Source organism: Phragmites australis, chromosome 16 (genome assembly GCF_958298935.1).
Source record: "Phragmites australis chromosome 16, lpPhrAust1.1, whole genome shotgun sequence".
In the NCBI taxonomy this organism is placed as follows: Eukaryota; Viridiplantae; Streptophyta; class Magnoliopsida; order Poales; family Poaceae; genus Phragmites; species Phragmites australis.
The window spans coordinates 18581169-18591933 of record NC_084936.1 but is presented as its reverse complement, the minus strand read 5'-3'; the positions used below and the strand labels follow the sequence as shown (position 1 = coordinate 18591933).

General features: G+C 48.4%; 2 protein-coding genes across 2 annotated transcripts; one reads left to right on the top strand and one right to left on the bottom strand.

Moving 5' to 3' along the window:
- Window positions 1–5590: 5590 nt before the first annotated feature.
- Window positions 5591–7537, top strand: LOC133895724 (pre-mRNA cleavage factor Im 25 kDa subunit 1). Its single transcript, XM_062336220.1, has 7 exons — window positions 5591–6053; window positions 6161–6206; window positions 6348–6441; window positions 6586–6674; window positions 6800–6886; window positions 6980–7090; window positions 7184–7537. The coding sequence occupies exons 1-7, from the start codon at window positions 5881–5883 to the stop codon at window positions 7253–7255; spliced, it is 672 nt and encodes a 223-aa protein (XP_062192204.1). The 5' UTR covers window positions 5591–5880; the 3' UTR covers window positions 7256–7537.
- Window positions 7538–8744: 1207 nt separating this feature from the next.
- Window positions 8745–10463, bottom strand: LOC133895109 (uncharacterized). Its single transcript, XM_062335299.1, has one exon. The coding sequence runs from the start codon at window positions 10461–10463 to the stop codon at window positions 8745–8747; it is 1719 nt and encodes a 572-aa protein (XP_062191283.1).
- Between the last annotated feature and the right edge of the window lie 302 nt (window positions 10464–10765).

Genomic DNA, 10765 nt, shown 5'->3' with positions numbered 1-10765 from the left:
CAAATTATGAAATCTTGACCCAGGAAAAGATTTGGAGATAGAAATCCTGAGAAAATGCTAGGCATACCAGTCTGATCCGAGCCCTATCTAACGAAAGGAGATTGCACAACAGAGGAGCGTTGAGTGGAGGGCCACCTTTCCTCGCTGTCACCGTCATTAGTAATTTGACCCGCAAGTCAACGATGTCATCAGGGAGATCTGGATGAGGGGAATATTAAGACACCGCATGACCAGCAAAGAGCGCCATGAGGATAGCTGCGACGTTACCTATGAAGCTCTCCCAGGTGGTTTCAGCACTCCTGGTGTACTGATAGGCCGGATGTGCTCTCCTCTGTAAGGGGCACAGCCGACGCTTAATGAAGTCGCAGATGATATCTGATCCCGAAAGCCTGACGTTCGCAAGCTGTTTGACTTGAGCGACAAGGGTCATCAGTTTTGGAGTCGACGTAGGGGAGTTCCCTTAGTTCTCGTTGAGGCGCGCCGGCTTGTCTGGCACGTAGAGGTTGTCCAAGGAATCTTCGCTTGAGAGGTAGAACTATTCCTCCCTCCAGCCTGACCACGACAACTTAAGGCCCATCTTAATGTAGGAGCCCACAAGACCGTCGCAGAAACGAAAGCCACAACTTTCTGTAGCCGGCCTGGTCTGTAACCTGGCCATGATGCCTCGACCTCGATGAAATTCTCGCACAAATTGTAACACCCAGTTTTAAAGGGAACAAAACCGGGTACAACACATGTATGCCAGGAACAACTTCCATACATGCGCTTACATCATTAGTGATATCATCACAGTGCAAAAGATACAACGAACTTAACCTTATTACAAAATGACCCGAGGGTCTGAAAGAAAACACAGCGGGAGACAAGAGGGGTCTTCAGCGTCAGCGGCTCTAGCTTCCACAGGCGAAGACGTCAACCGGGGGCTCCACAGCCTAGAACAGCAGCTCGGGATCGAAGTCATCGAGGTCGAAGGTACCAGCTTCAAAGGCAGCTTCTGAATGGCGGGAGAATGCAGGGGAGAAATAACAAGGGTGAGTACAAAAGGTTGTACTCCGCAAGTGCAGGGGAAAGCAGGGTATGAGGCTTTCGACAAGAAAAAGGCTTGACAGGGGTTATCAGCACTAAGCAACCAAAACGATGCCTTAACCTATACTCCCAGCAACAGGCATCCTATTTACTAGGTGTGAAGACACTTGCTATAACCAAAGGGATTTGACTCACCGGGTATCCCATACCCGGTTACCCCAAAGCTCACCAGATAATCCCATTACCTGGCTACCAGACCAACCATACCAAAACCCAGATCCAACTAATCTTGAAGAAGTCCAAGCTCGCTCTTGACCGTGAGCACGGCTGATCGACCAGTTTGATACTCTGCAGAGTTTGCACAGATCCACGAGTCGTGATTCCCTTGTTACTCCATACTTCCGGGGTAAGGAGTCGGGGTCTCACTACAAGGCCTTTACAAAACTCCCGCCGATTTGTAGGCACCCACTAAGGTTTCACCGCTAACAGCCGACCGAGTCGCTGCAGAAGCCCCCTCTTGTGCCACATACTCGACCAGTGATGCCCACAAAATCGGTGGTCGCTAATTATTTGGCCAGGCCGTACCCATATAGGCCTCGTGGTTGTACGGATATAACTTGGTTACATGCCCAAGAACCGGTCCTTAGGACCCCCAAACAGATACATACACAAACTTGCCATAGGCACCACCACAATCCATCCATTCTGTTGGGGAAGACCTATACCATGTTGCTACAAAAGAATTACCATTTTTTTTTCATCGGGACAGTGTTACATAGTTCATTAGTCAATATTAATCATTCTCCCACCCGGACAGCGCTAGCATGATCTACCCATCTTCTTAACCCTGATACATCAACGGCGACAAGGAAAAATATCGAGACAAAACTAGTAAACCCTAGCATGAGATATCATTTTGGACAGCATGCATATGAAGGATAAAAACTACACCTGCAAGTCCTAAAACTGGTATAGAAATGCTCAAGGGCACTTGCCTTCACCGGGTTGCTGCTCAAAGTCCTCGAAAACTTGATCTTGGAGGTTGCCGAACTGCTCAGCTCCTAAACGCCGGACCGGAAAAACACAAACCAAACAAAACTCTAAGAACAGCACACCAAACAGTACTGAAACTATTCAAAAACTCTACAAAAAGATTCTACACGACGCTACAAACGATTTGACGCAAAAATCGCCAAAATCGGAGCTACGAGCAAAAAGTTATAAGCTTTTGAAGATGTAGGGACTATACTGCAAATTTTACATGTTTTCCAGAGAGTAAACCGAAATAATTTTATACTGGAAATTGGATTATGACGCAATAAAACAATTACTGAATTATTTCTTAATTGGAAATGACATGGAATTGGTCAATGGGCTTGTGGACCACTGAAAGGGCATCGGTCCACCGGTCCATGGTGGACCGAAGGGGTATGAAAAATTGGCCGGTCTAATCCGGGCCGAAGAACCGGGATCTGACGGCCGGAAATCAAAAAGGGGGTGGCGCCGGTGGTTCAACGGTGGGAGCGGCGGCCGGCGACGACGGGGACGGCGGCGGGCTCGCCGGCGATGCGCAAAAGGCGCATCCGGCCACGGTTTGCTTCGGGACTTGGCGCAAAGCAATGAGGAGCTCGCGGGGAAACTTACTGCGGGCTTGACGGCGGCGGAGGAGGTCCGAAGATGGCCGGCGACGGAGAACGGCGGGCGGAGGTGAAGCGGCTCGGCGGGAACGGCGTTCGACGGCGGGTGAAGCTCCAAGAAGCGCCGGGGTGAGCTCCTAGAGGTCCGACGGCACCAAAAGAGCGAAGAACGAGCTTAATCGCGGTTCGGTTGAGGAGAAAAAGAGCGGCGACCGAGCTCCTTACCGGCGGCAATGGAGGTGACGGCGGCGGCTCGAATCCGTGCACAAGAGAGAGGGGAGATGGGGTATTCGGGTGCGGAACCGAACAAGGATGCCGATAGAGCTCTTAAATACCCGAGAGGAGGAGTGGAACGGCCGGATTCGAGGAGATTCGGCCGGCGGCTTGAAAGCACTTAAAAACTTCGGTTTCCATGCAAACGAGTGGGTATTCAAGGGGGAAACGGCTCAAATGGAGGAAATAGGGGGCGGCGATCACGGTGGTGTGGTTTGATTGGAGAGTTAAAGCACGGGGAGGCTTCGATTTGAAACGGTCGCGGCGATTTGGGGGCGTCGGTGTCCGGCGGCGGAATGAGGAAGAAGGCGAGCCGGCGGCTCGGCGGCTCGGGCGGGAGGGCGGCTCGGCTCAGAGCCGGGCCCACTTGGCAGTGAGGCGGGCGGAGGCGAGCGGCTCGGCGGGAACGGTAGGCCGGCTCGGCCTGCGGGCCGGCGCGGAAAAAGGGGGGGCGCGGCCCACGGCGGGAGAGAAAAGGGAGGGGGAAAGAGGCGGGTTGGGCCGGCGCGGGGAAGACGGCCCAGGAAGGGTTTTCCATTTTAGAAATCTTTTTTTTTTCTTCTTTGCTTTAGGTTTTCAAACTTATTTTCCAAAAGAGATTTTAACCGAGCGAACTCTAGCGAATTTTAGCAAAAAGAATTTCCCACACAATAAAACCTTATTGCAACTACAACGGCATGAATGCGACAAACATTCAACCTATTCCAAATTAAATTTAGAAATTAATTTCCTATAGAGCTAAAATGAAATCCACTTATTTAATTTCTAGCAAAATTTTAAATTACTGCAAATTTTGAAGTTTTGGGTGTTACACAAATGAAAATGTCGAGGCATGATAATGGAATTGGGGTTAAGGTGGAGGTGACAGATATCATAGAACGAGATGATAGTAGTGAAGAATTCAGAGAAGGAAGGAATGAGGCTGGTCAGGAAGAATGAGGCGAACATTATGATCTCCCACTGGTGAGGGGCAGGGATGTCCCCCAGGACGATACCCGGAGGACAAGCGGCGCGGGAGCAGGTGACTCCCATACATTTGCTTTAGCTTCGTAGCCGTGTGAGCTCTCATCTCACCTGACCTACCTGCGGCGCGCAAGTAGGTCTCCAAAGCCGTTCATTACTTGTGATCCTATATGGATCAGGGCGAATCACATTTTTAAAAGCCGCCATCTTGCTCTCTGTTATCATTTATGTGTTATTGTCATCGTTAATGTATATGATAAATCTAGTGCTTGGATCCTTGATTTACATTATGCTTGTACAGATTATGTTAGTACTAGTTAAGTATATCTAGTATACTTGATGCTATATACTTGGTAATTATTTCAGAAATTAAAATAATTACTAAAGTGTAATTATTTCAAACAGCGGATATGGAGGAGGATGTGACCGGAGACAAGGAAGGAGGATAGCTGACTAGCCGTGATGAAGATCTTAGAGTCGGTTTAGTTCTTGTTTAAGTTTATCATGTTTAAGGTTAACTAAGTATGACTTACCATAAAAAATATGACTAAGAAAATCTTAGCCATAAGTAGAGATGGCAACGAGTACAATACCCGTAGGTAGAAGCTATATAAACCTATACCCACAAGCTAATGCTTAAACACGTGGCCGTACCCATTGTCCGTCATAGTTAAAAACGGACGCTCACCACCCACGGGCACACCCGTATGCCTATAAATATAGTAAATATGTAGTAAACATAAGAGCAAGTATATAACAATAATATCATCAATTTAAATATGTATCTCAACTAAGATAATGAACAAATATCTCACAAATACATAGCATTTATATCACTCGTACCGACACAGTTCATACATACAATATATTATTTCACAATGTAACGGTGCTTAGTGCAACACAAACGAGTATTGTTCAACAAGACAATATGTGTGGAACAGGTACACAGGCGAAGCGGGTACAAATAAGTGTAATTCATACCCGTCTCTCTATATCTGTTAAGTTTAACTTCAAATCCATACTCATACCCATAAATAAAAAATTACATCCTAAACTCATGTCCTTTAGAGTTTTTACTCTCAGGCACGCAAAAAAATGTGTATATTACCATCCTTAGCTATAAGTATGACAAATTTAGTTAAAAATTAAGTGTACGATGTATAGGCAAAAACTAACAAAGTATGATTTAATATAGTTGTGATAGTCAATCAAACAACTACATAAAAATCTATTACATGACTAACCTCAAATATAATAAACTTAAACACCAAACAAAAAAAACACGCCGTAAGTTTCACACTGTCCCAACTCCCCTGCAGCTAACTATTCGTTTGTAGCTGTATTGTCTGTCTACCAGGTTTGCTGTCAACCTCCAAGGCATCCTATCGGTAATCCAATAGCCCCGTGAGCCCCCAAGTTGCAGTAACTATATTTTAGCGTAAACCGTTGGATCTAAATTCGGTAGATAACATTTAATGCTATAATACTTATGTGAACAATATGTTTACTGCCGTGTCCGACTACATAATATTATACCTCCTGTCACAGATTAATGTTCTGACTTCACGAGTCCGTCACCTGCTAAGGTCAACTAACCCCACATGGGCCCACTTATCCATACGTAGCACAACGTACTACGTATATACTCCACCTGCCTGAGTCGGCAGTCTGTCGGCAGGGAAGACTGGCGAGTGGGGACGGACGCGCGGGCCCCACTTCCCTCCTCTCCCTGGCTCCCACGCGCGCTCGCCACGTGGCCGCGGGAGCCACGTCGCGCGCCTTCCCAACCCTTCTTCCCCGGCGGCAGCAGAAGCATCCCAAACCCTCTGCTCCCCTCGCATCTTCCGCCTTTCTCCAGCGGGTCCGTGCGCCTCGCGTCGCTTCCCTTCCCTTCCCTTCCCTTCCCTTCGCGGCATCGCTATATAAACGCGCGCGCGCGCGCCCGGCGCCGGTGATCGATCGGTTGACTGCAGTCAAGTTCATGGGGCTCGAGATGGAGGAGGTGGCTGCGCCTACGGCAGTGGCGGCGGCGGCAAGGGAGCAAGGGGTGGAGATATACCCGCTCAGCCGCTACTACTTCGGCGCCAAGGACGCCTCTGGCTATCCCCGCGGCGTCGAGACGGCCGCCGACCGCGCTCTTCGGCTCAAGGCCAAGTGAGTCGAAATTACCTACCTGTTCTTGGCAGCTCCGATTCGCTAATTAAGCTGCTACTGCCACTGATCACCTCCGCGTTGTGCGTCGTTCGTGCTTGCGCATGCAGCTTCGCGGCTCACGGGCTCCGGACCAGCGTCCACGGCGTCCTCCTGGTACTCGTACTACCTTCATCTCTGTCTCTGCATTAGCTCTGTTTGAGCAGCACAATCACACGAACCAGTTCACACGATCTTGCTGGTGACGTCCTGCCCTGGCAACCGGGATCTGATTTCTGTCTGGTGGTCTGGTTGCAGGTGGATCTGTTTGATCATCCCCACGTGTTGCTGCTGCAAGTCCGGAACTCCTCTTTCGTGCTCCCGGGAGGCCGCCTGAGGCCCGGAGAGGAAGGTACCTTGTTTCCGCAAGAGTTTTCCAGGACTTCCTAACAGAGAAATTGTCATACTGTGCTGTAAAATCTCTTGCAAAGAAGCAAGGTAGTAATAGTTATCAGTGGTTTGTGACCTGGAGGCTGACAGATTTGTTGCGTTTCAGATGTCCAAGGGCTCAAGCGCAAACTCTCGAGCAAGCTATCAGTTGTCGACGACGGCCAGGCCACTTCTGAAGATGTGGACGACTGGCAGGTAAACTTGTCAGAGGACGAGAAGAAATGTTAACACTACTTAACTTCAGTGATACTATCCTGTGGTACCAACGTAGGATGTTACTGATTTGTTTTCTTCCTTTTTGCGCCGGGGTTATCGAGTAGATTGGGGAGTGCATTGGGATGTGGTGGAGATCTGAATTCGAGGCCGTTCCATTTCCATACTTGCCTCCGAACTTTCGCACTCCGAAGGTAGAAAAAAAAAATGGCATCCTGGTAAATCCATACTTCATTTCCTCGCCATTCTTCTAACCTGAATTGAGTGAATTCCCTTGCTCCTTGAAGGAATGCATCAAGCTGTTCCTCATTAGGCTGCCGATGTCTCGGCAGTTCATCGTGCCGAGGAACATGAAGCTGCTGGCCGTGCCTCTGTCCCAGCTTCATAACAACGCCCAGGTCTCCTGGATACTGCATCATCAACCAAAGTTTCTAAGAGTTCAGGACCCAGCCTCCTCGTAAACGTCTAATCGATCACCGTTTCGTTTGCAGGTTTATGGTCCAATCATATCTGGGATTCCAAACCTGCTGTCCAAGTTCTCCTTCAACGTCATCAGCGACTGAGATGTGTAACCCAGAGCTCAAGACTTTGGAAGAGACTTGCATACTTTAGCTGGCCATTGAACAGCATGCGATGCGGACAATATCTGATGGAGCTTTGTAATCACCAGCAGCTCATTTTTATGTTGTATAACGTTTTCTTTTAATATATTGATATGTATTGTATTAACGTTTCTTGTGACCTTTTTTTTGCCATGTGAAAATGAATCAATCTTGTACAAAAACGTTGCTTTGTTACAGTTGCTATCACAGTCCTGGGCTAAGCACACCCTTCTTGGAAACAAACTTTTGTTGCTGTTGCTTTATTTATTTTGTTCTCCATAACAAGGAGACTCCCCCGAGTTGCTATTGCTTTATTACTGTTGATCTTACAACCCTGAACTTCAGCACACCACTCTTTCAAACAAACGTCATGTGTTCATTTGTCGTTGCACAGGTCAGGTACGAGCTAAACCGCCAAAAGAACCACTATAAGAGCCACCACGCTCATTTCCTAGGAGCATCATCATGCGTAATTAGGGATTTCAAGTTCATTTACAATTTTTTTCATTAGCAAAAAGCACGAAATTTATGAATAGTTCGATCATTTTTGTCCTATGCTCTGTGGGTCCTATATATCAATGAAGAAAAAATTCCAGAATAAAATATTTTGTTCCCCCACCGAAATTACCGAAATTTTAATTTCTGTGCGCAATCCCATGATACGATCACACCAGAAACAACTCTCTTGCAGCAGTCCGCATTTTACACCTCTCGTTGCATCAGCTCAGATGCTTCAGCGGCTTTCTTCGCTTTGATTGCATTTTGGAGTACCATCTGCATACTTCACTAATGTTTTGACCCTTCTCCCCATCGGCACTTTGAGAGGCAGTGAACTCTTTAATATGCACAGTATCAGTCTTGTCTTTCAATAGAAACTTACTCTGCACATCATTTGAGCCACAGCATGATGTTATAGGAACAATCCACAAGCCAGGACCAGATGATCCGTCTGACAGAAACCGTGCCTGTAACTGAACGAATCATTTAGAGAATACCTTTCAGTACAACGGAAGTGCAGAGATGGACAAGAACACATTTTTCTAGTTCAATTTCTTCTTTCATTCTGTAAAGATTGTCTGCCTTCAGAGAAATTATATCACAGAAAATATGCAGCATGACGAAAAAGTTGCAAGGTCAAAAGACTGTGTATCCTAATACAGAAATCTTAATGGCTTCACAAATGTGTTCTATATACAGAAATCTCTGCTTCAGCAATCTCTGAAACGACGGTTTTATGCGACCAGCAAAGAACTCGGAATCTTCGGCAGCTTTCTCCTCAGAGGTGAACTGATCATGCAGAACAATAGAACATACACGCCTAAAAAAAGAGAGAAAATAAACATTACTAAATGACAGAGTGGGAAGAACGGTGAAGATAAATGTGCTCCAGTGTACCGGTGAAAAAATGGAGTTGATAAAGTCTGATATGATGAGCTCGATGGCCAAGTCTTCAACGCATGATCGCAGTTTTGCTGCAATGGGGCAGTTCTGGTTGCCCAGGAATCCTTTGTAACTCGTACTTAAACACCTTTGATCCTCGTTGGCCTGCTCTCTGCCATCCCACCACATGATACAGCCCATCATACGTGAAGGTTGAGATTTCTTTGGCTCTCAAATGGATGCCTTCCTCTCTATTCTGACATTTAAAGCCATGAATCACCCTGACAGGAGTCTTCGTTTCGATGCAATTCTTCAAGGCAAGGTTCCCACGCTCAAGCTTTTGATCCTCATCATCCTTCTTACCAGCAGGCTTTCCCCCAGAACCGATGTATATTAATTCACCTGAGCAAGACAATTCATCAGGATAACCTCCAGAAGCAACAATGCTTATGGCAATAAGCACGCCATTTCTATCTTTGGTTGTGTCAATGCCTCCCTGGTATGGACGGTGGAGGCCAACAATGGCCAGCTCAACTCTATATAGAAATTCATCACCAATTTCAACTCCAGGAACTTTTCCCACAATAGGACCATGTTTGGTAAAGCCCGGCAATTTCTTGATCGCTTTACCTGCTGCAAAGTCAATTCTCCTAACCATCAATGAGTGCTGCTCCACAGCTTTTGCTAGACTCCTCCATATAAACTCAAACCTCTTGCGCATCATCTTGACTTTGCTCCTAGCATCCGGATTCTGGATTCCATATTGCCTTTGGCACCTCATAGAAGGAACAGCTGAGGAACTATTGACGTACAATTCAAGCTTTCCTTCTTGAACAGCTAGTGCCTCCAAAATGTCATCATCTTCCAAGTAGAAAACCATCTTATCATTCAGTATCTCCTTGTTACCCAATGTGCGTGCAGAGGCAACCTTTATCAGAAGATGAGCTGAATCTTTTACCTTCTCCTTCTTCCTGGGGCCAAAGGAGCCCCTAACTGTGGCAACCTCCTTTCCCTGTGTCACTTTGGTAGGTTCTACTACTTCTCGAGGTGTTAACATGACCTTACTTCTCATCATACTACCTTTTCCAGAGCCAGACACTCCCGCTGGAACATCATAAGATGCCCTGTCCATCCTAGGACTCTCAGACACTTTCTTGCCCCTCAGATATTTTTTCGAAGGATCTTCAGCCAAAGATTCAGCAACAACATTGCATGAACTCCTACCAGACTTGTTCATCACCTTGGCAGAAACCCTCCCGCACCCAGGCCGCAAGGGACGCTTGGCAGAAACCATTGTCGGCTTTGGTAGCAAACGCATGGCTGGTACCAACTGTTGTGAACCACTCCGTGCGATACCTTGTGAACCATTCCGGCCCGAAGCCTCTGATGATTTCGCCACCCCAGCCTCTAGACCATGACAACCGCCGTCCGCCATTGTACCAGCACCATCCGCAGCAATCACCTTACCCAGCGCACCGGGAGCAGCGGTGGGAGAAAACGCTTCCAACAGCACACCGTCCTTGCTGCCCGCGAGAGGAGCAGAAGCGGCATCCGTCTTCTGCGGTGGAGCAGAACCACCGTCAGCGCGTGCATCTCCGAACGGCGAGCCGTCGTTGGCGCCGGCGAGCAGAGCGGCCGCGTCCCTCCCGCAGCCGGGTGGGAAGCGGCGCCTCGCGGACACCGCCCTCCGCTTGGGCGGCGGGTAGCGCGCGGTCGGCGGCGCCGACCACATCTTCGTCCCAACCTCGCCGCCTCCGCTCTCCTCCCTTGCTACCACCAAATGGGCCATCCCCTGCGCGATGTCGCCGACCAAGCCACACGCGACGGCCACCACGGAAGCAGGTACTCACCACTCGGACGGCAAGAACCGGCGACGACGACGACGTCGAGGTGGTGCAGGAGGCGGTTGGGATTTTGGTTTTGGGGCGGCGACGAGTGCCTCAGGAGGAGAAGTGGGTGGGCCCAAGGAGAGGGGGTGGCCTCCGGGCTCGTGCTCCGAGGACCGGCGCTGCTGCTACTCCCACGTCTGGTAGTGTACTTGTAGATGTACCTGGCTGGGCCGGCACATGGCACGGGCAAATGCAACTCCGC